General features: G+C 38.8%; 2 protein-coding genes across 3 annotated transcripts in view; both read right to left on the reverse strand.

Annotated features, from left to right (window-relative positions):
* Window positions 1–656, reverse strand: part of CSRNP3 (cysteine and serine rich nuclear protein 3) — a 162,819-nt gene extending 162,163 nt beyond the window's left edge. The window contains exon 1 of the mRNA XM_050916859.1: window positions 574–656. The gene's annotated coding sequence lies outside the window, so the exon portion shown is untranslated. The remainder of the gene's footprint in view (window positions 1–573) is intronic.
* A 3,827-nt stretch (window positions 657–4,483) lies between these two features.
* SCN2A (sodium voltage-gated channel alpha subunit 2) overlaps window positions 4,484–25,845 on the reverse strand; it is a 128,182-nt gene continuing 106,820 nt past the window's right edge. For both annotated transcript variants that reach the window (XM_050916853.1, XM_050916855.1), the window contains 6 exons: window positions 16,117–16,398; window positions 13,993–14,046; window positions 12,562–12,699; window positions 11,158–11,262; window positions 9,301–9,571; window positions 4,484–7,833 (listed from right to left, as the gene is read on the reverse strand). In XM_050916853.1, coding sequence (XP_050772810.1) covers window positions 6,638–7,833; window positions 9,301–9,571; window positions 11,158–11,262; window positions 12,562–12,699; window positions 13,993–14,046; window positions 16,117–16,398 — 2,046 coding nt within the window. In that variant the 3' untranslated portion in view covers window positions 4,484–6,637. The remainder of the gene's footprint in view (window positions 7,834–9,300; window positions 9,572–11,157; window positions 11,263–12,561; window positions 12,700–13,992; window positions 14,047–16,116; window positions 16,399–25,845) is intronic.

Here is a 25,845-nt window from a genome sequence, read left to right on the forward strand (position 1 = left end):
AAATGCCCATCTGCCCACCTTGCTGGGACTCCCCTGGACAACTCACATCCTACCACGTTTGGCCACTGCTGCCACTCAGGCTTGGGCTCCCTTTAGTTTCCCTTACCCCTTTGCCTCTCTGTGGCTAAGGCTCCTCCCGCAGGGGCCACAGCCAGGGTCTGTTTGCTCCCTCCCATCAGAGGCTGCCCCTCGTCCCTGGGCCAGTCTTCCTCTGTTGGTTCAGCCGCTTCTCCACGCCAACCGCCAGAGGGGCCTGCGCTCCCCTCAGCGGGGCTCCGGCTCCCTCCTGCCCCTGCCCCTCCTGCCGGGCCTCACCGCACTGCTGCTCCCACCCGGGTTCTCCCTCTCCGGGCTTTACCTCGCCGCCCATTACCGTAGCATCCGGTGCCTTCCACTCACAACCAACAGCACCGTCCGCAGTGCGCTTGTCTCCCATACCAGGGCCCCCACCAGCCTCTGCGGCTCCTTGTCTGCGTCTGGGCCCAGTGGAAAGCCGGCTGAGGAAGGCGAACAGCTCCCCCCATGTCGCCTGGCCTGTGCTGCCGCCTCAGATCGGCCCCCAACTTCCCTTACCTGGCTGCGGCCTCGGGGGCTGCCCACGGGGTAGCTCATTGCTCGCTCGCCCCGAGCTCAACCCTGCCCGCCGCTGAGCCGAAGGGGGGGGCGGGTGGCCGGCCGGCCTTTCCCTCCCCTGCCTCCTCCGTTTTACGGGGCGACACCTGCAGCCTCTCGTGGGCGCAGGGACAGGCGAGTCGGCTCTAATGTGGCTGGCGGCCCGCTGCACTGGGCGGCATTAGCCTCGAGGTGGTGCTGCTGTACAGCCGCGTTCTCTGTCTAGTCCGGCGGCTGGGCTGGGAGCGCCGCAGCTCTCCCGCCAGTCGCAGAGCCCTGGAGCGGGAGCGGCTCTCTGCGGCCCGTCTGCTTTTAACAGCGATGGACCCTGCTTTTAACAGACATCGTCCCAACTGTGAACTGGGGCAGCGCTGGCTCCTCTAGTCTGGAGACACACTGGGATATTAACTATAACACAGGTGTGAATTACTCAGTTCATCTCACTAGGGAGCTGGTTGTAGAATTTAACAATAACAAGCGAAAAAGTGCTATTTAAATGCTGATCATTCAGTAGGTGTCCAACATCTCTGGATTCATTTGAAATTGTATTCTACAAGAAGTTGGTTGCAAGATTTAAAGATATAAAAACTGAATGGCCAATCATGTGTTTTAGCTTCTCCACTAGGATTCTGGAGACAGGAAGGAAAAGAGTGAAATAAAATCATATTTTTATATATAATAGATTACAGAAGTTAGACATAGAAGTGACCTATTAAATCAGTTAGCCTTTCCTTCTTCCCTAGTTAAAATGTCCTCTACAAAACCCTCAAAATCAAGATTTAGAGAGATTGTAAGCTCAGAGGGAAGATCTCACCAGGGAGACTGGAAGATGTCAGGAAGGTATTTTTTCCTTAAAAATAAAATGTCAAGACTGAGTAAGGTCAGTTGTATTTTAAACTAATGAATAAAGATGCCAATAATTTAGTAAATGTCGTATTAATGTTTTCATTTTTGTAAATAAATACAAAATCCGGAAGTTCTTAAAAAACAAATCAAACAGGTTTCCAGTGGCCCGTCTTCAGTTTTTAAGCCATTCATAAGTTTTTCTTTTGTAACATCCAATTTTTTCATTTCATATGAGTCAAGTCAGTAAAGCTTTGCTCTAGATTCACAAACACATGGATCATTTTCTGAATAGTCTAGTTCAGCGAGGGTTACCACCTGGCTGGTATTTGACCAGCCTGGCCATTTTTTTATGGATTTGCCAGTTGCCAGAAAAAGAATTTAATCTGCTGGGATTTTTTTATATGGATCTAAAGATTTGCATTATCATCACAATATACTGGGATATCTAATGTTAAAAGTTTCTGTGTCTAGCTAAAGATGCTGCAGTGTTCCCACTTCCATGGTTTAAGGAATAGCAGATCAAAACTGTTGAAAACACAGCAGCTGTCTGCACACCAACTCACAAGCACACTACGCATGTGTGAAGGTTTGAGTTATGCGAGAGTGAGGAGACTGCAATGTTATCATGTATCATATGTTACCACTGTATGTGGTATCGCTCTAGACACTATAAGTGGCTGTTAAAGGGGAGGGTTTATGGAGTTGCCTTGTGGCTGGGGTTGCCGTGGGCTTGCCTGGGGAGGGGTGGGGTTTTTGCATTTCAAACAGGGGCGGCTCTCGGTATTTTGCCCCCCCCTAAGCACAGCAGGCAGGCTGCCTTCGGCGGCTTGCCTGCGAGAGGTCCCCGGTCCCGCGAATTCGGCAGCATGCCTGTGGGAGGTCTGCCGAAGCCGCAGGACCAGCGGACCCTCCGCAGGCATGCCACCAAAGGCAACTTGCCTGCCACTCTCGCAGCGACCGGCAGAGCGCCCCCCGTGGCTTGCTGTCCCAGGCACGCACTTGGCGTGCTGGTGCCTGGAGCCGCCCCTGATTTCAAAGCCTAAATTCAGTTCATATACAAATATCTCACAACACAAAATAGCTGTCTTTTGCTTCTTAAAAAACTTAGTACTTAAATTGTGGTTCAGTGTTCTCCATTCTCTTCCTTTCTTAGGCTCTGATCTGGCAACTTATTCTGTAGGGGAGCAGAGGTCTGCTGATTATGTATCTAGTTGCAGGAAAGAGATTGCACCATGCAGCTTCATCATAATAGTGTTACTGGTACAGAAAAATCCCATACAAACAATGTAAACAAGCCCTTAATTTTGGACGCTTTAAAAAAGAAAATATAAAAAAAAAAATTCTGCAGTTCTTATTCAGGCAAAACTTCCACAGGCCATTGGGAGTTTTGTCCAAGAACCAGAGCTGATTCAGAAGACAAATACGTGATTGTGCATATCTGGTTATCTTGAAATTCTGCTGCTGCATATGTCTAAATAAACATAGTTGCAGGACTTTTAAGATATGTGGTGCTGCTCATCATGTACATGAGATTTAGAATAAAGAATCTGAAGTGATATTTCCGGGCTCTTCTTTTTTTTGTCAGCATCTGACTTTTTAAGCATTGCACTCTTAAGGAAGCATTTGAGACATACTGCTGAGAATTTCTCCCTTTAAAGAAATTACATAAATTTGCTTGCCAATTTTGAGTTTCACTCCAGCTTTGCTCCCAGAGCCAGCCTCATCACTTTTTGAGAGGTTCACAGAATACTCTGTATTAATGCGAATGAGCAAACTTGGTTGTATTAGCAAATAAACAAGATATCATGTGTCCCTTACAAATTGCAGTTTCTCTGTTTTCAGTTCATATCCCTCTCAGTTTTATAGAAATCCTATTTTGTCATGGAGTTTGTAAGCCCCAGCTTGGGAGGGAAGAGGAAGTAGGGAGATGTACTTTGACATAAGATATTATTCCAAAATAACTGTCCCAACCCCTAAAAATGGGTGCTGTAGTTTGGAAATAAAATTAGATACCATATGATAAGGATGACACACACAAATATAAAATTTCCCCCAAGACATTTCCCTGGAATGAAGCTACTGAATGTGTGAATAACAAGGGCTATACAAGATGATGGAGAAAACGTAAATGAAGATAAATGTACCCATTTATAATCTGAGGACCTGTCTGTTGTGCTGGTATGTTAAAGATCTCACAGTGCTTTTAGTAAACGTAGGGATTTGCTTTTGTGTCCTTGGCCGAAATTCCCCCTATTTACCAATTCTTATGAAGCCTGTTTATCAACTAGCTTCTGCCTCCACTGCAGAGATGGCTACATTTCCAAGGTGCTATATACATACAGCATGTTAAACACTTGGGATCCTTCAAAATGAAAAAGCACTACAATGTTTAAATGATATACATATACAATCTTCATATTTTAATAATGTGCAATACCTTAAATTATAGCAATATAATATGGACCCAATGCTTTATTTACTCTAAGAGCAAAGCTCCTATAGACTTCAGTCTTCCCTATGCCTTAATATACTATAATGAATGAATCATCTAATGTACAAAATTCCTCTACAGCAACAAAAGTGATACCTGGACTTGGGTCCAAAATATCACTGGAAATATAAATTTAATTTTGGTTTGTAGTTTTGAGATCTAGTACTAACACCTTAACATTACTTTTCTAGTAGTTTAAAATGCCTGAAATGTAAATGCATTTTAAGCACTCTACACATGAATATTATCTTATGGTACAGTAATTTTAAATAGTGTTAATCAGCCTCAAAAATCCACCTTGAAATGGAAGTGCAAATCAAGTTCAGGAAACACTGAATTTTAAAACAACATCATCTACTGCAAAAGATATAAAATGTATTTGGGAATATATAAGTATACACTACTTTATTTCATTCCATGCACTTTTTTTTAAATCAAAAAGACTTTAAATTCTTATTCCTGTTTGCAAATATTTTATCTGTGTAGCCTTTTGATAATATATTGTTAGTTATAAAAACAAAGACAAAAATTAAATACAATAAAAAAAGAAATCTTTATTCTTTTGGCTCAATTGTAATGTGGTTTACCGTTCTTTATGGTAATAGCATTTTCCTGCATGCAGTTCACCAACACACAAGTCAATAGTTTTAGTTAAAGGAGGAATCAACATTTAATTTTTGTTTGTGTAAGAAACACAAATGTCCTGATGTGATCAATTATACAAGTTTGCTACTTAAGTTCTTGTGAAAAAGACACTGTCTATCCCATAGTATATTTAGAACAGTTCTAGTGCAGCATGAATCAACAAGAATAAGAATAGTCTATGTAAACAAACACTGGTAAAGATCAATGATTCCATGAATAAAAAGACTACCTTGAAATTTCTGACGCAGGCAGTGCTAGGATTTCAAACAAATCTTTCCCACCACATTTCAATTACAAGTTATATCTATTTGGAAGCAAGTGCATTTCAACTGAATTTGAAATTTATTTCACATTAAAATGTGTGCAAAAATACAGTACTAATAAAAAGAAGCAGAAACCTAAAACTACCTCATTCTCTCCTATACCTCTTATTTTGTGAAGTTCTTTGATTAAAAAGTGCTATGGACAGAAAGTAACAAAAGTGACTGTGACATCAACCTGAAGATAATTTTAATTTCTGATTTTATGTACAAAATGCTGAAAAATAAAATAAAATGATATTTTTACAATATTTATATTTTCTTAGAAAATTCTACCCATGTATTTTCAACAGATTAAGCAGTTTGAAACATGTCCTGTACAGTCTGGCTATACACCGTACAGTATTCACTTAAAATTTAAGAATGCAAAGCAAGAAGCTCTTTAATAGCTGCAAACTATTGCTTGATGATATGAAGGAATGATTTCTGGTTGAACAATTTGTTTCACTTTACCACTGACATATGGCTTCCCATATTAGACTTTTGAACAGTGGAAGGAATAAAATACAGCAGCAAAGGCAAGATAAACATGCATCAGTGATAGCCTCCAAAATATCTATAATGGTACAGAATACATAACATTATCTGTTGAAAGCTTGCAAACTACACTTATCGTGGTACATATTTGATGCAATTAATATTGTGCTCAGATCATTATTTGTTTGCTCAAACATACACCACATGGTAAAATCACTATTTACATAGATGGTATTATTTTATTGACACATACAATGTCAACCTTGCTGAGACTAGAAGATGGCTAAATGATACTGCAGGGTGAAGCAAAACAGCTTTGTAAAGGTTGACTTTTTTGGTCAGTTCAATTTTCTAGGTTAGATTAAATGAGTATTTTGTTCTCCACAGAAGAACACTTAAAAAAATCAAGTTTATATCTCTAACATTTTTTCTCAGATAAGTTTGTATCAACTATAATTTAATGACTTGTGAAAAAATAAAATATGTTTTATTATTGTAGGTTCTATGGGACTTTACAGGCACATTAAGATTTGTCTGAATGAGACACAAGATGAATACTTTCATTAAGCACCTCAAAATATGGAGCCACCCTGAAACATGGAAGTAGTTAAAACCCTTGCTTTGTGCGAATGGTGTCATGTGTTTTCCATGCATGAACAATGAGTGCAGCATGCCTTCATGCAAATCACTTCTGCCTGTACATTAGAGAGAATCAGAGGATAAAAGACCTGGTCCTCATATCCCCTTCCCCAACACAAAACCCATTTACAAAAATAGTCGCAGATAATAGGAAACAACCTGTGAATTAAAAAAAAAATGATAAATTCACCAACACCAATTTTTGTAAAAATATGGCAAATATAGCAGTTGAAATGTAGACAGTGGATACAATTACTGAACTCAAGTGTTTTTTGTTAATCACACAGAAATTGTAGGTTTGCACCTTTTTTTTTTAACTGGTCCCTACAGTCTGAGTAGCCATTTTGTCTCCTCTTCAGCAGCATCAGCTGGTAGTGAAAACAATAACCTCCTGTCAAGGTTGTTACCCTGTTTTACAGAGTCACAGTTTGATGACGAGGGATCATTGTCTTGTTATAGGCACAGACCTTAAGTGTAATCATTTTATATATATAGTTATATAAGTAAAAACTGTCAGTTTGGCATAGACCTCATACAGGAGTCTTGTTGACACAAATATGTCACTTTCTCAGGATGTAAACTATTTGTCACCAATGGAATTCTTTTGTTACTTTTTACTTTCCCTGATGTCTTTACCTTTGTCTTCTTTTTCTGATTTGTCTTTTTCATATTTCTCTTTGTCTGGCTTTGTTACGCTATCATAAGAAGGTGGAGAGGTTGTGGAAGGGGTCATATCTGTTTTTTCTGGAGTGGAGTTCTCATTTAGCTTATCGATAATCATATCTTCTTTGATAGGCAGGTCATCCTCATCTTTATCTTTAACTTGGTTAAACATACATGAAACTTTTTTAATTTTTTGCTTTAAAAGGTAACGTCTGAAAGCTCGCTGAATAATGACAGCAGATACTTCCTCTTGTTTTCGTTTTAATGTGGTTGTAATCGGTTCATAGGAGACTTTAGAAGGATTTGCTGCCATAAACCGATCTTCCATTTGTATTCGAAGTGTATCCATTTCTCCACTTTCCCCCAAAACACGCTTTGTAAAAGCAAACAAGATGTCAAGGCAGTGAATTCTGTCACCACTTACCATGGGAAGATCCATTGCAATAAGCTGAACTTTGTTTGGTTTTGCTATAAGAAGAGGAGGATCCAGTGAAGCTGCAAAATCAGACAGTTTACTGAACTCTATGAACTGGGTGGCATCTGGATCAAACTTTTCCCAAACCTCATAGAACATCTCAAAGTCATCCTCACTCAAGGGCTCGGCACTTTCTTCTGTAGCAACACTGAAGTTCTCCAAAATAACAGCAATATACATGTTTACTACAACTAGAAATGAGATGATAATATAACTGACAAAAAAGAAAATCCCTACTGAAGGGTTACCACAGTCTCCTTTAACTGAGCTTCCGGGGTGATCTTTGTAAGGGTCACAGTCTGGTTCTCCACTGTTCAGAATTGGTGCTAATAAACCATCCCAACCAGCTGATGTGGTAATTTGAAATAGGCAGATCATACTGTTGCCAAAAGTTTCAAAGTTGAACATGTCATCAATACCAACTTCCCTCTTAACATAGGCAAAGTTGGACATTCCAAATATAGCATAGATAAACATGACCAGGAAAAGCAGGAGACCAATGTTAAACAAAGCAGGAAGAGACATCATCAAAGCAAAAAGCAGAGTGCGGATTCCTTTAGCACCCTTAATGAGACGCAGGATTCGACCTATTCTGGCGAGTCGGATAACTCTGAACAAGGTGGGGGACACAAAATATTTTTCAATCAGGTCAGCTAGAAACATACCTGTTAAAAAATAAATTAGTTAGTAAACATATAATAAAATGTAACAGCAACTTCAAAAGATTTATACTATTACATACAATCTTGACCAATGAGAAGTGAAGCAAACTTATTCAAATAGCAGAAGTTTGCATTGTGGACATTTAACCAAACAGTTATAGTATGGTCTGACATACAAATCTGAAAAATCCAGCAATTTGTAGCATTTTGTAAAACTGCATCAAAGAGATTTGTTCATTTTAGACAGTATCACTATATTTTTTCCTGGAACTGCCCCTCACTTATATACTTCTGTGATCTGTTAGTGAATAGACCAGTGGATATTGAAGTTTACAGAATATTTTTCTGTTTAATTGTAACAGAAGTAATCTAGATTAATCTGAAGGAAGTGCACTATTTATAGTTTCTGGTAGCAAATTATAATGTAATCTATTAAAATAAAATTATTTAAATTAAATATGCAAATTCAGACAGGTACTCAACTCTTTAATGAAATAATGTGACCACAAATTTAGTGGGAATCCCACAGCAAGCCAGTATATAAACCAGTATATAAACCAGCAATGAAAAGGCTTCTTAGAAGAAAAAAGTGGCAGAAAATTTCTTTATTATGGCATCAGAGAAGCAGAAAACCTGTGACCTTTTCAGCCACTCAGAAAATAGCTATGAGTGAAATCCTGTTCCCAAAAAATAGGCCAGATAGTGGACTGAGGAATCTGCCAAGGCCAGAGACAAGGAATCATACTCATTCCAGGCAGCCCTTTCTGCTCCTGTGCGCTAAACAGAGAAATAGGCCATTGGAACTACATATTTGTAAATCCACCTGCTCCAGTCCTGCTCTTCTCTGAGTTAACAGGCAAGGAGCCCTCAGATGTAAGTGCCAGAGATGGTTCTGCAGCAGGAATGGTGGGGATGCTGACCTGCTGTGTGGGGTCCTAGCATGCTGTCCACACTAATCAGTAAAACCAGACAGGCTCTTTTGCTGTTAATGCTATCTGTCGTCTCAGGTTTGCAGGGCACAATTTCTCCCTGTGATTACCAATAATAAAGTTTGTTTATTTTTGCCTCAAAACAGCCTTTCCATTGATTGGTTTGTTTCTATACTAGAGTGATATGCAATTTCTACTGCACTCAGAGTCATGGTCTAATAGGGTTGCCAATTTTGGTTGGACATATTCATTAAGTTTTCATCAAATGACATAATCTTAAATTAAAGATTAATCTTTAATTCCTGGAGACTGACAACCCTACAGTCTAATTTTTGATACTGAAAATGACAATCAATCAAATTTAATTGGTATAAAAACTCTTAATACACAGTTCTTTTATTTCATGCACAATATGGAATAAGAAATTGGCAAACTAAAAAATCAGACTCTCTTCAAGTCAAATGTTAAGGAACTTAAATTTCTAAAACAAATGTTCAATTTCTACTCTTTTAGTCCCTTCTTGAAAGTGAATTATACTTACCAACTATGGAGAGAATGACAACTACAAAATCAAAAATGTTCCAGCCTATGGTGAAATAGTAATAACGAAGTGAAATCAGTTTCAGAATACATTCTCCAGTGAAAAGGACAATGAACACAAGGTTAATCCACCATAAATTATATTGCATCTCATCACTTTGGTCGTCTGTTTCTACCATCATGGTGACCATGTTAAGACAGATAAGAATCATGATGCTGATGTCAAATACTTGTTTTGTCACAAAATCAAAGACCATGCCTTGGAATTTGTTCTGTGGGTAAAAAAGAACGCATCATGCATACACCTTGTGTATAAATTTAATTTCCAAATTACTACAAATAATTAACTAAATCTACAGTTTCCTCATCTGCAAAATGGGGATAATGATACTGACCTCCTTTGTACTTCGAGATCTACTGATGAAAAGAACTATCTATAGTCTTGGTGGAATCTGATTTTTATTTTTTTATAATTTCATCAGAAAACATCAAGGTTAATTTGTAAGCATTTTTTCAATTTTTATCACTTTAAAGTTTCAATCATAGGAAATTGTGGGGGCTCAGACAATAGAACCAGATAATTATTTAATGACAGCAGACATTGAGATTCAAAAAATTAAAGTTTGATAACTGTTAAAACACAAACTGTCAACCTCACATCAAAATATACAAAGTAATTATCCACAAATCAAACTCTAATAAGTTCTCAAGCAGCGTTTTTCTTACTTTGACTATCAGTAAATTTTGATTTATTTTTGAAAAAAAAGTAAAAATCTGATCTTTCCAAGCCTAACTATATAGGAGCTAGGTATTATTAATTATTATTATTAGTTGCACCCTGAGGACTGCATTTTAAGATAGCCTCCTTTTAATGTGCATTCACTTGTTTGTGCATACATAGACATTTGCCCACACAAATTCAGCAGTTAGGCCTCCAAAGATTCTACTTATGCATATTAAAGGAAAGATTTTCAAAGCTACAAGATTTGGTTGTCTTACCAACATTCATTTTACTATATGGGCTTTAGTGATACAGCTGACTAAAAAATGTTTAGCTTTGACAAAACTGGCAAAACTGGTTTTGTTTTTTGCCCATGGCCATCACTTCCCTTCCCTGAAAACCTACACAGGTCTCAGAGCTAAAGAAAATACAGCCTCCCTAATAAATACTTCTTGTACCACTAATAAGATCTTCAGCCTCAATTAACTATAAAAAACATTCACTAGAGAAAATCCTTCTTCCATCTGTGCAGTTGTTGAAGAGATGATGACAGGTGAACCAGTACGGTTCTACTGCACAAGAAGCAGAACAGGAATTGAAGGTCCTTTGCATGGGAGGGTGAACACTTTGAGGAGTGCACAGCTGTACTCTAGTTGCTCCCTAACTGATATTGCACAGGATAGAGGATGGGGAAGAGAGAGGCCGAGAATCCACCATTTCATGGATACTCCAATTCTCTATAGCCAAGAACAGGCATGTAAGAGACATGTGGATTAGCCTCCACAGAACAGCTGCAAAGCCATTCTTGGCCTGAAAAGAGGATTCTTTCCTAAGGCCTTGACACCTTTGGCACTCACAGTACTCGAGCTGTAAGTTAGTTGTTTTAGACAGATCAGTGGTTTGAAGGATGCGACCTTCAATCCCACTAGTCTTCCAACAGATGTGGAGTGAGAATTCAAAGCAAAAAGAAGGGTCCTCCACAACCAAGGAGATTAATGAATACAACAAATAAAATTCATTTGGATTTAAAGAGAGAAAAAGTTTGCTTTAGGTCAATAACTTTTCTTGCTTACAACTTAACCCAATACATTATTTAAACAGTATGGGAAAGAGGGAGGGAAATACTTTCATTCTTACCGCTGGCCTAGGTATAGGTTTTTGTGGTTTCTTTGAACCCAGCTTTTTCATTGCATTGTAATATTTCTTCTGTTCTTCTGTCATAAAGATGTCTTGGCCTCCAAAGTAAAGAAATGAGATCAAAACTAGTTACAACCATGTACCTCCATTGATTACCTACAGTCACCATCACAATTAGCATTATCACTCCTGTTCAGAGTCTCAGCAGAATCCAAGGACTGAATGGGCATAAAGACTGGCTTGCTCTCTCAGTCTTCTTATTTTTATTGTCATTGTATGGGAAGCTGCTAGCAACTCCTGAATTTAGGTTGCCTAACACTTTCCATTCCAAAAGATTTTTGTAACCTTTTCTTTGAGAAGCTCTCAAATGTCCAGTGTCTGTAGTAGGCCTTTGATGTTTTGCAGGGGGAATGCACTCAGGCAACAGATGTGCCTTGTCTTTGTCCCATGCAAGTCCTTCAGCTTTTGCCCAGACACGAAATGTTAAAAAATTCAACTTCCTTTCTCTTGTTTTTGCTCCTTAGGAAAATTTTGGCAAAATACCTAAATAATAAGTAAATATGAATATTCTGTGACTGGGTTCATGCCCCTGCTAATGCAGCAACACACATATTGTACTGGGTACAGCCAGGAGCTGCCAATGAAGGCATAGTGGAATGTTGCAGGGGTGAAGAAGTCCAGGCTGGATTCCCTCCCCTTCTAGACTTAGCACAACATGGTATCAGCAGCCCTTTCCTCTCCACCCACAGGGTCACCACATGGGACAGGAGCACCCCCAACTGATGAATGTGGGCCAGCAAAGAGAGCTAAGTCTGACTGGGTTCCCCCCAGGCCAACAAATCCTTGGAGTCAGCACTCTTTCCTCCCCATCTGGGATAATAGTCTTTTCCTGCTGTCAGCTAATATATTTAATCCTGTAGCTCAAGTAGTAATAGTATTTATTCAGCACTGCAGCAAAAATGAAGACTCAATACAGTATAAAGAAGGATAACATGGTCCTACAATTAAGATTTATATGTCTACATTTGGGAGCTCTTAGACATGGAGGCAATGTAGCCAACATTTTTTTTATTGCTTGATTCGGCCATTTAAATCTTAAGCCTTTTTTATGATACAACACCTTTAAATTGATTATCATTTTTCTTTTTCTGTTTTGGTTATATATGCTCATGTGTATGGTTTTCCTAATTCATCCATTCTGCAATGGAATGAATATAGTTAAACCTGTTTACATTACATTACTGCATGTTACAGCAAGGGATAATAAATGTTAATCATAAAGAGTAAAAAGTATAATATTTTTCTGACCTGAAGTCACTATAGTAATTAATTGTATGGTAGGCACCAAAACAAGCAAAATTTTTGTATTTAGCATTCTTTTCAGAACAGTGACGAAATACTTATCTTCTTTTTTTGCTGGTTGAAATTATCTATGATGACACCAATGAAAAGATTCAAGGTAAAGAATGATCCAAAGATGATAAAGATGACAAAGTAAAGATACATGTACAGGTTGTCCTCGTACTTAGGCTGATCCAATACCTACAAAACATGCACAAATGTCAAGCTACAGTATCAGGGTGAACACTGTGTGTCAAAAGCCTTATTTGTTATATAAAGCCTAGGGCTCTATAATTCAGATTCATGTGCCTTATGAACTAGGCTCCATATACTCTGATTCTGAAGCTGCAGAATTCACCTCCTTGCCACAGAACTCTGTTCCAAAACTCTGTTCTGAGCTTTCATTAAAAAATAAAGTTTCTAGCCCTGATGGTTGTTGGAAAAACCTTGAAAATGTTAAATGAGTGTAACTGAACACTGTGTCACCTGCCTCAATCTGTAGACAACCTGAAACAATAGCTCTAAGACAGGGTAGTCAATAGGTAGACTGCGGACCAGATGCTTTTGAACAGACCTTGAAAACTTTTTATTTACTTATATTATTATTATTATTATTATTATTATTATTATTATTATTATTATTATTATTTTCTCTGGAGTCTGGACCTTGACCAAGAAATTTGGACCTTGACAGAAAATAGCTGATGACTGCGCTCTACGAGGTATGAACCGTTCCATTCTTTTTCATCAGGTTTTGTGGATTCGGCAATTCCAATGGCAAACAATCTGATATTTTCCAAGACACCATGGAGTTCACCATAGAATCTGGCATTTTAATATAGCTAGGCTCCAGACATTTTGTTTTCCTTTCCTGACAAGACATCCCTTCAGCTACTCCTTTCTTACCATTTATAAATCTAACGGGGAGTTAATAGGATTAGGCCACACTCCCTGCATAGTTTCATGGAACAAGAGAACAGGAAGTCAGGGAACCAGAATGAAGCACAGCTTGTAGCCTGGGAGCAGAGGAAGAAAGAAGGATAAACTGATGAGCTATGTGGAGCACAGAACAGTACAGGAACCGAGACCTGAGGAGTGGAGCCAAGTTGCTTGGAAAACAACCTCATCCTTGAAAAACATCATTGTTGCAAATAATTGCCCACAAATTTTCCATCAATGAGTGTTTCCAAGTGTGAGTCACAGCCGTTTGAGTATTTGCTTAGGAGCCAAGGGTATTTCATGGCAAAAGAATAAGTTAAAGTTACTGTGGAATTTGGTCTTACTGTGCCACAGAATATATGGGACCTTAAAGGATCTTCCTTTGATCTCCTTTTTTTTTTGTATTTTCATGCTCTTAGCTACCTTTTCTGCTTGATGGAACTATATAGCTCCATGTTATCTCATTTCCAGTGTAACTCAAGTAAGATATCAGTTACATTACTGGGATCACAGAGTTCACGCAATCAAAACAATGATTCCAGGGAATATACTTACATTTCGAGAATCCACAGCTGCATACATTATATCCATCCATCCTTTAAATGTGGCCTGTAAACAGAACACATGTGCTTAACTTCTGCTGTTCCTAGAAAATGTCTAATTGGAGACACTGTTTATGAACTGAAGACCAACTATATTCATATTAATTTTAAAATACTGGTATGGTGAAAGATTAATATTTGGCTTTTACCTTGTATCTTTTGTTTTGTATACAATAATTGTAAACACTTATAATAAATATGCAATCCAGCTAAATGCAATACCTAATTGTTTACTACAAGGAATAATATATCTACTAAAAATTCTCATCTAAATATGCACTATCGGAAACAAAGATACATTTTCTGGGGGGAGGGGGATGTATCATGGTCTATATGATGTAAGCTCTGCTCTTGACTTTCAGAGTTAAGGCTGAGTTGGTTTTAGCACTGAAATATCTACATATGTGCACAGAGTGTGTTTACAGTCCTGTGTATACAGCTGTGACACAAAGAATAACCAGGGATATAGTTAGTATAATAAATATGCACACATACATATTTATAGCTAGATATAGATAGATATTTAAGTGCAAAAGACAACTCAGCCTTAACTGTGAAATCAACAGCAGTGCTTACATCATATAAACCATAATACATCCCCCCCCACACAAAATGCATTTCATTTCTGATAGCATGTATTCAGATGAGAATTTTTAATTGATATATTATCCTCTATAGTAAAAGAGTAGGTATTGCATTTAGCTGACTGCACATTTCATTATATTATAATTATACTGAATACATCCATAGTTATACTTTGTGTCCACTCTGATATCACCAGTTCTGGTGCTCAAATATATTATGCACTCAACAGTAGCAATGGTTACTCCACATGACTCACTGCTTAGCTCAGGGCCCATTTACCTCTTCTGCAGCAACCCCACCATATATCCTCCTTACAGTAAAAGAGAAAGCATGCTGAAGCATGGATAGTGTGTGTAGTAAGCCCAGAGACCAATTGCTCCACATGTTGGACACTTAAATAGGTTACTGTGCAGTCATTTGAGTGCATGGGAATAACTTCACCTTTAGATCAGGAGTAACTAATTTGTCCTACGATTGCTACAGAGGGGTTGCTACCAGTAATTACAAGGTAAATATAGCTAAAGTAACTTATAATATATGGTGAATTATGTCCCTCAAACTTGCCCATAAGGAAGAAGTATAGTCATGGCAATATGAGCCTAAAGTAAGAAAATATTCCAGATTTGAATTGATAGATTCTCAGGGCTTTTAGAATTGTCAAGCAGAAACAAAGCAGACCAAAATGTGTCCAAGAGGTGATAAGCATGTTTGCATGAAATGGTGTGATTCTGTGTCTTGTGGAAATGAGTAAGGATTTGTTTAATACTTATACGTTTACAGAATGTATTTTTAAACTTGTTTTTTAAAGCAAGGGTACAAGTATAAGAAAAAACAAATGGCATCCTCAGAAGTTAAAGCTGTAGTGCTTCAGAGTCCAAGACACACCCAGTACTCCTCACTGAACCTTTTGGAAACACCACCTCCTCTCACATGTCCCAGCAAGTTCTGGTCATGCAAACTAGGCAACCAATCAGCTCTCCTATTTCCTATCATGTATCGAAGCCTACTATCCTTCCTCACAGGGACCACGCACCACTGCCACTTAGTTCCACTACTCCTTTCCAGAACATCTCAGTACCCTTCATTTTTGCTTTTGATTCTATTTTTGGGTGTGTGATTTTAGCCATAAACTTTCAATAGCATATACACTTACCAAACTTGCTCTCCATAATACAGGGAGCCAACTTAGCCAGTTGAACTGGCAAGTTGGAAGTGAGTCCCAGGTATGTAAAGGGAGAGACAATGAGTATTGTGAGTGTCCATTTCTGCTTGCTTGAGATCTCCTCCACAGCCAGATATGTATGTCTGTATGTATCTGTCTTTTTAAAAATTGTGCTCAGCATTCCTACGATATGTAAGGATTTTCATGGCACAGTAGTAAACAAAGTATTTTTTTAAGTGTAGGACAGGGTAACTTAGTGACAAAAACATTGAGAAATTACTCTTTACTACAAGTAAACAATAAGGAACATATTAAAGAGTGGTCACTTACTACTTGAAGCAGAGAAAGATAGCCAAGTCCTACATTATCAAAGTTTACTTTAACGTTTTTCCATCTGGCAGTTTCATTGTTGTTTATGAGGTCCTCACATTGACTATAATTGTTGATTTGGCTGATATCAAACCTCTCATCATTTGTGGTATTAACACAGTAGTAGAATTTGCCAGCAAACAGATTTACTCCCATGATGCTGAAGATTAGCCAGAATATAAGACAAACAAGAAGCACATTCATAATGGATGGAATTGCTCCTAAGAGGGCATTCACAACGACCTAGCATGTAAATAAAAGGAAAATAGTGGAAACTGTGTGAGAATATGTATAAAATAATTAGATATTTTATCAATTTTAATCATCCTTTCTTAAAATGTAATATAGTATATTAAATCTATTTGCAATCTGCTTTTCAATTGGTGAAAGTAACGCATACAATTAATTTAACAACCAAAAGGTGAACAAACTTCACCTAGGTAGAAAGCAAAAAAAGTATAAAATAAATAAAAACCTGATAGTGGTAGGATGTTGCCTTATAATTTGAATACTCTAATAAAAGAAAGAAGAGATACATGTTAAACTCAGACATAAAGGAAAATCTATAAAAATGTAGCAAATCATAGGTTTAAAGAAAGAATGATGATATGAAGAATTAATTGATGAAAAGGACTTGTCAAAAATAGAAAAAAAAGGATGATTTAATTCTTTAAGATTGTTTAATTTATGTAACCCTAAAATTTGTGCACACATTTCTTGTCTTATAAATTCACACATTATTCTTCTAAAGACCAGTAGCAACTCTTACATTAAAAAGAGCAAAATCAAAGTATTATGTGTTTAGTTGCATAAGCAGTCAATTTCAAAATTCAGTCTAAACAACACTGTCACTGAGTATAATTAATAGGAAATTAAGAGAAGTCAGAATATTAATATGAACATGTTAAGGAAGTATGGTGGTAATTAATGCAAATGGAAAAGCAGGTAGGTACTCAAACAAAAATACTCAGAAAAGTTACAACTTAGAGGAAGAGACTTATATTATTCCCACTTGACTTCAGAGGGAAGAGAATCAGGCCCAAATGTAGCAAAATGTAAGAATAGGTTATTGTTAGCCAAAGTATTTAAGGGCTTTTACAAATATGCCAGGGTTAAAAAAAAAAAGGAGAGAGAAAGTAGGTCCATTAAAAAGAGTTTACTTAATGTTTAGATTAATAATGATTGAAAAGGGTAAGATAATTAACACTTTGTAAAAAATCTGTCTGTAAACCAGAATAAAGAAAAAAAACAGTTAGGGCTCAATCCAACTGCTACAGAAGTCAGTGGAAAGATTGCCATTGACTACAATGGCAGCTGGATCAGACTAAGAGAAATTTTGAAAAATACCTAAAGAAAATAGATCAGCTAAGAGAATATTTGACAAATGTGTACACATGCAAATTAGTCAGTCCATATGATTTGGATCCTAGGAAAAATTACTGCTCTGTAAGTCTAATGTCTGTCTCTAGTGAAATAATATGACGAAAGAATAAGTAACAATGTATCAACTGGGTAGATGATGTCTAGTGGGTACTACAACAATTGTTATTAGGTATGATCTTATATTAAACCTTCGTTAATAATCCTGAAGAGGAGAATACTAATCATGCTAACAAAGTTGATATTAAATTGAGAGCAGATGCCCATGCTAGTGAGGACAAAGAAGTAACATGAAGAGACCTGGAAATATTTTTAAAATGGGCTAAAAATAGCAAAATGATATTTAATTTGAGAAATGCAAGAGAATGTATTTTGGGAAAAATAATATGAAACTCAGATATTTGATGTGGTGGAGAAATTTGAAAAGCATTAATGCTGAAAGTACTAGGGATGACTGTGGGCAGCAAATTAGACATGAGTATGAAAAGAGTCAACTCCAAATGTAGTAATGTGAATTCAAAGCCTCAAATGGAAAATTAATAATGCTGCATTAATTAAATAATTATGTTCACTCCAGAAATTATCAGTTGTAACTAGAAATTGCTAAAATTACTTAGGCGGGTATACTCAATGATAGAGAGTGTATTTATTGATATATTAAGATTTCATATATTGTGGATTGTTTTCTAGTATTGGTAATATTGTGCCAAATTTGATGGCACACACACATTATTATTATTATAATTATTATAGCCATTATTTATACTGATAGCAGTGATTTTTCATTTTTAGTCTCTATAAAATAAAGGGACTTTCGGTATGAGTCCATTTATAATAATTACTGTAGTTTATGGGATATTACTTTACCAAAACCAAAAATGGGTTGTGGGGAGGAGGATAAGTATGCTGGGCAATGGCATTTCCCATGCCTTCACGGCGCCACACCCGCCAATCCTATATGTTTATTTTGGGGAGCTACATGCTTATGACAGAACTAGTTAGCTCACCACTTGCACGCATCTGCAGGTACGTTAAAGGGGTCCTTGACCCTATCCTCTCTCTAGCACTAATTTGTTCATTGATGTCAACAAATTTATATTCATAACAATAAAAAGTGCAAATTCTAAGAAAATCTAAGATTTCTAGTATGACATCTGGTATTTTAAAATCAAAATAGTATGGTTAAAAAGAAGAAAAAACATATTACAAAGCATAATTGGAAATTGCTAATGTAAATCATTAATATAAATCAGAATAACAAGAGACTTTGTGATTCACCAGTAGGGCATAGAGGATTATGTAAGGACTTTCCCCAGTCCCATACTGGACAGATGTGCGTCAGCCACTTCTTCAGCCTTCCCACAATGTTCCAGCAGAGTTCTCTCCTTTGTTGGTGATATGGGTGGCAGGGCTTTTTCCTTGGGAGGGCGTGACAGTCTACACTATTAAGGTTACCACTTTTATAAAATTATGATAAATCTGTTACAAATTATGCCTTGTGAGGTATCATTGGAAAAGTCATAGTCTGCTGAGTATTACTGTCCTGTTAACATGTGTGTATCATGATTGTATATGTAGTTATGAGATTTTGCTATATGTTTGTTACAGAAATATGTTGTGACTCTGGAGAATGCTCACAGACTAGCTCTTTAGAAATAACAAAAGAACTATAAACAAAGGACTGGCATGTTTTTCCTGGAGACACCTCAAACTGCAGGTATACAGAAGGTGCAAGCAAGAATTTGCAACTCATATGTGAAGGACTGAGTGCAGAGCACTTTGTTAAGTCATGGGGCCTTTTCTAGTAAACTCAGGATATAAAAAGGGGAAACAAAGGCCCCCGGCCACCTCTATCCTCCCACATCTCTACTGAAACAAGATTGCTTGAAGGACTTGGAACTGGAGAAGATTGGTCCCAGACTGAGAAGGGACCCCAGCCTGTGTACTAAGAATTGTGAACTGCCTGCAACATCCAGATGGGTGAGAAAAGTTGTGTGCTTCTAATTTAGCCTTGGTAAAATTTAGGAAACAGCTTGCAGTTTTTATCTTTTATTTCTTTTTGTAACCAATTCTGATCTACTATGCCTACACTACTTAGAATCATGTAGACTCTATCTTCTGTAGTTAATAAACTTATTCTGATGTTTTATCTAAATCAGTGTGTCTTTGGCTGAAGGGCTTGGGGAATCTACTCAGGTTAATAAGGGCTGGTGCATATAAAACAACAGACTTTATAAGCTTGTATTGTTCAGTAAGTAGCTGAGCAGTATAAGGCAGTACATTTCTGGGGTGCCAAGGATATGTGCGGGGTGCCCTATATATAATTCAAGAGTGGCTGGGCATAGCACTCTGGTATATGTCTGGGGGTGATGGCTCTCTTGTATGCTAGAGGCTGGGATGAGTGGGCAGAGTGGGAGCTCACACAGCAAAGCACGGCATAGTATAAACCAGGCTGGAGAATTAAGGGGGCACAGCAATTCTACAGTCCAGATTGTACCCTGGAGGCTGTCATGGAGGGTTCTCAGACATATGGAAATTAACAATTCAGCAATAATGTTGAAATAATTTAATATCTGAAATCAGTGATCAGAGACCTTTAGGCCTCATTGAGGGATAGCTCCCATTGATCTTAGTGGGCATTTTGGCTGCAAAAATAAGAGGGAAAAGGATTTGGTCAAGTTATAGATAATCTAACTCCACCAGAGAGGTCCTTTGGGGCCATCTACCTGTCCCAAGTCAGGATAAAGGAGGAGGGTTGGGCGTGGGGCTAGCAACTCCACCCCGTAAAAAAAATCAACCTGCTACAGAAATGCCAACAATAGAGACAAGGAGACTTTTACCCTGGAAAAAGAAGGGTCTTCAATTCGAAGATGCATGACACTGGGTGGTAAAAGCCGTGAGGAAGCCACTAAGCCGATTACCCTTCTTGCAACCAGGAGGATTACCATAGGCACATGGAACGTGAGGACCATGTACGAGGCAGGAAAGACGGCGCAGGTTGCAGCAGAGATGAGGAGTAACAACCTGACCCTATTAGGCATTAGCGAGACAAGATGGACGCAAGCGGGACAGAGACGACTGTTGACAGGAGAGCTGTTGCTGTATTCAGGACATGAAGAGAGCGACGCACCCCACACACAGGGAGTAGGCTTCATGTTGTTCAAGCAGGCACAGAGAGCACTGATTGGTTGGGAGGCACATGGTCCCAGGATCATCACAGCATCCTTCAGAACTAAAATGAAGAGGATTAAGATGAATGTTGTTGAGTGCTACGCTCCAACTAATGACAGCGAAGAGGAGGACAAAGATTATTTTTACAACAGACTCCAGAAAATATTAGAGATTCTCCCAGACAAAGACATCACCATCCTTATGGGAGACTTTAATGCCAAAATTGGACCTGACAACACAGGATATGAACAAGTCATGGGGACCCACGCTCTGGGAGAGATGAGTGAGAATGGAGAGAGATTTGTGGATTTGTGTGCACTTAACAACCTGGTCATAGGAGGTAGCATCTTTCCTCACAAGCGGATCCACAAGAGTACCTGGGTATCACTAGCAGGCACGACAGAAAATCAGATCGATCATGTCTGCATTAGCAAGAAGTTTAGAAGATCCTTGCAGGACGTTAGAGTTAGAAGAGGAGCAGACGTGGCGTCCGACCATCACTTAGTAGTGGCCAGATTGAAGCTGAAGCTGAAAAAGAACTGGATAGACACGTCAGACAGAAGAGTGAAGTACAACGTCAACCTTCTGAAGGACCATAAGACCAAGGAAGATTTTGGACTGACGCTGAAGAATAAGTTTTCAGTATTACAGGATCGGTCTGAGGAAGAGGAAGACAGTGTACTAAACAGATGGCAGAAAGTGAGAGAGACACTTAGGTCAGTATGCCAGGAATGCTTGGAATTAAGAAATACCAGCAGAAAGAATGGCTCACAGCAGAGACCTTGATTAAGATAGAAGACAGAAAGAAGAAGAAGGCAGCAGTCAACAACAGCAGGACTAGAGCAGCAAAGGCCAAAGCTCAAAAAGAGTATGCTGAAGCCCACAGAGCAGTGAAGAGGAATATCAGGAAGGACAAGAGAGAGTATATGGATGAACTGGCAGCAGAAGCGGAGCAGGCAGCATACAGCGATAATATGAAACAGCTGTATGATACTACCAAGCGACTGTCTGGAAAGTTCAGCAAGCCAGAACGTCCCATTAAAGACAAGCAGGGAAAGTCTATAACAGGAATAGAACAACAGATGAACAGATGGGCGGAGCACTTCGAGGAACTCCTGAGCAGACCAGTACCACCAAATCTACCAGATATCAACTCAGCTAACGAGGACCTCCCAATTAATTGCAATAAACCAACCAGAGACGAGATCAGAAAAGCCATCACCATGATGAAGAATAGGAAGGCGGCTGGACCTGATGACATCCCAGCAGAGGCCCTGAAAGCAGACTTGGATACTTCAGTGGAAATGCTGTACCCCCTCTTTGAGAAGATATGGGAAGAGGAAGTGATTCCGGTAGACTGGAAAGAGGGATATCTCATCAAAATCCCCAAGAAAGAAGACCTTAGCAACTGTGCCAATTATAGAGGAATCACACTCCTGTCGGTGCCAGGGAAGGTCTTCAACTGAGTCCTCTTAGAGAGAATGAAGGATGCCGTCGATCCACAGCTACGAGATGAACAGGCAGGTTTCCGGCAGAACAGATCATGCACGGACCAGATAGCAATGCTTTGCATCATAGTCGAGCAGTCTATAGAGTGGAACTCCTCGTTGTACATCAATTTTGTTGACTATGAGAAAGCGTTCAATAGCGTGGATTGAGAGACCCTTTGGAAGCTCCTTTGGCACTACGGCATCCCAGCAAAGGTGGTCAACCTGATCAAGAACTCATATGACGGTATACACTGTAGTGATCCACGGAGGGCAGCTTACTAACAGCTTCCAGGTGCAAACTGGAGTCAGGCAAGGATGCTTGTTGTCACCACTTCTCTTTCTTCTCGTCATCGATTGGATTATGAAGACATCCACCTACGAGCGTAGGAATGGAATCCAGTGGATGTTGTGGACCCAGCTTGATGACCTGGACTTTGCTGACGACCTTGCACTCCTTTCGCATAGTAAACAGCAGATGCAAGAGAAGATCAATGTAGTGGCAGCCACGTCATCACAGGTTGGCCTGAACATTCACAAGGACAAGACCAAGATCCTTAGGATTAACTCCTCTAGCAATGACCCAGTCACACTGAATGGAAGCCCTCTGGAAGAAGTGCAGTCCTTCACCTACCTAGGTAGCATCATCGACCAGCAGGGTGGCACAGACGCAGACATCAAAGTAAGGATTGGTAAGGCAAGAGCAGCCTTCTTACAGCTCAAGAACATCTGGAGCTCTAGAGAGCTGTCTTTGGCAATAAAAATTCAACTGTTCAACTCCAATGTGAAATCAGTCCTACTGTATGGAGCTGAAACCTGGAGGACAACCAAAACAACCATCAGGAAGATCCAGACCTTCATAAACAGCTGCCTCAGAAGGATTCTCCAGATCCGCTGGCCAGACACCATCAGTAACATCCACCTCTTGGAGAGGACCTGTCGACTCCCAGCAGAGGAAGAAATCAGAAGGAGAAGGTGGGGTTGGATAGGACATACACTACGCAAGCAGCCAACTAACATCACCAGACAGGCACTGCGGTGGAACCCTCAAGGCAAGCGGAAAAGAGGCCGTCCAAGAAACACCTGGAGACGTGACCTTCAGGCTGATAGCAAAAAAATGGGCTATACCTGGAACCAGTTAGAACGAATAGCCCAGGATAGAGGACTCTGGAGATCTGTTGTTGGCGGCCCATACCCTGATTGGGGTGACGGGCATGAGTGAGTGAGTGATAGACATTCTGAAATACGTTCTAACATTTTAAGTGATATTTAAAAAAATAAACATATTCTTAACCAAATCTTTTAAGATCTCATGATTATTGACATTTTAACTTAAAAATAGGACTGTGCTATTTTATAAGTATAATAATTACATGCATCAAGGAGAATAGTTATGAAGATATAAAGTATTTGTTATGTGGAGAAGGCATTTGGCCTCGGGCATTGTATCTCATTACACACAAGGTGTCTGTATCTCTTGCTCTCACAGCTGCTTGCCCAGTCATGTGTTTTCCTTCCATAATTGCTGCATTTCCACAGATGACCTACTTTTTCCTTTTTCAGTGTGAGTCCTGTAGCTATAGTTATAGCTCAAATTATGAATATTTGACAAAGTACAAAACATAAAACAGAGCATCAAAGAAAACAGTGGGCTAGATACATCCTGGCTTCTATTAATGTAAAAATTGGTGGACAGGTTCCTGGCAGTAAAAAGTTCTTCTGCGAAAACAAACCATCGTGCAGAAAGAGGTCACTGACTAAACAAAAAAGAAGACAACAGAGGGCCAACACCGACCAGCAATGAATGATGATGGTGGGAATAGCCAATTCATGATTCAGCACAACTCTTAAGTATACTGCAGTCTGCCTGATGCCTCATCTGTAAATTAAAGTTTCTTCCTTCCAGCAGGAACACTGACAGAAAGTGTTAGTGGAAACACCACATGCCCTCCTTCAAGGTGAATCCCTTCTGTGACTCAATGGGCCTTGCTGGTCCACACTGTATCAGAGATGTGTGGTAAATCGGGCTATAAACAATAACTCGGCAGACTTTTAAAATGTGTAGAGACGAATTTCCTGCACATGTATAAATAACACTATATTAATGCTCACTGGAAGTAAGTGTCAGCATAATACTCATCAGCAAATAATATTGTATTGTAATATTGCTACTTCATAGATTCACAGATTTTAAGGCCAGAAGGGACCATTATAATCATATAGTTTGAACTTCCTCATAACACAAGTTACAGAACCTCACTCAGTAATTTCTGCATCAATCTCATAATTTGAATTTGATCTATATGAGACATTTAGTCTTGATTTAAAGACTTGAAGTGACAAAAAATCCACCACGTCCATAGATCTGGTGGTTAATTACCTCCCTCTTAATTGCACCTTATTTCTAGTCTGAATCTTATCTTGGTTCAGCCACTGGATCTCATTATGGTATTTTTCTATCATCAGAAATCTCTCCCCCACGTAGATACTTGGAGACAGTGATCAGGTCAGTAGACATATTCAAATAATCTTAATCTAGGAAGAATTTACAACAGTGTAGATAGCATGGGGTTCAGAGTCAGATTCAATCCTTCATGAAAGGCAGTGCTTTCCCCCTTTGCTATTCTTTACTCTTCCACTGTAGCTCCTTACTGCACATATAAAACATTTTATTATTTAACACTCGTAAGTATTTTACTGATTATCATTTTAGTGGAAATGTCGAGGACATGTGCTTTTCCAGTGTGGTTAGACATACTCAAATTTATAGATGGAAAAGATCTGTTAGGTTTGAGGTAAACAGCATAAGATCCTTGGGGGGCTCCTCAGTTCCAGCATGTCTCTGGAGGTGAAGAGGAATACATTTCTATCAAAAGTAGGTGTATGTTCTAGCCAGTCTGAGCAGAGTCAGGTGTTTCAAAACACTTGGCTGGGAAAGTTTGTGGAAGGTCTGCTCTACAAAACAAACCTCTTCCTGCAACAACTGCTTGAGTCACAACACAAGATACAATATTTTCAGATATTTAAGATACTATATATTGGGTGGGTTCAAACTTTTTCACAGACAACTCTCGGGGTGAACTTTTAAACTTTCTGACTTGTCAACTGTGATGCTTGGAGATCAGGTGCCAGCTCATTCCTGGGCCTCACTGAACACTGCAGATGCATAGCCAAAAACCAGTTTGGCTCACCTGTGTGTTAACATTGTTAAAATATATGTTAAGTTTATAAGAATGCGTTTAGTGTTTGGACTTTATGAAATGCTTGTGAGCTGCTGCATGCATTAATCTCACTTATAATATCCATGTTATAAGATAATTAAGTGTTTGTTTTTTAACCATAAAAGTGTTTGCTATGAAACTGGACATCCCCATAGTTAAGAGAGAAGCATTACCAAGTGTGAAATACTAGTCTTCCACAAGAGATGTCATCTCTTGCCCAACAAAAGATGGCCTATAGACACCAGATAAACCATTGTGGAACATCAGTGGACAAAATACTTTGTTGGTTGCTCCACACACACACAAAGAGGGGATGTGCACAAACCCTCAAACCATCGGAATAAAAATCTGTAACCATTATCCTGCTTGGAATTTGGAAATGGCAATGTTTCTAAGCATAAGGGATCCCCAAGATGCTTAGCATGGTTTAG

This window comes from Gopherus flavomarginatus, chromosome 10 (assembly GCF_025201925.1).
Source record: "Gopherus flavomarginatus isolate rGopFla2 chromosome 10, rGopFla2.mat.asm, whole genome shotgun sequence".
Classification (NCBI taxonomy): Eukaryota; Metazoa; Chordata; order Testudines; family Testudinidae; genus Gopherus; species Gopherus flavomarginatus.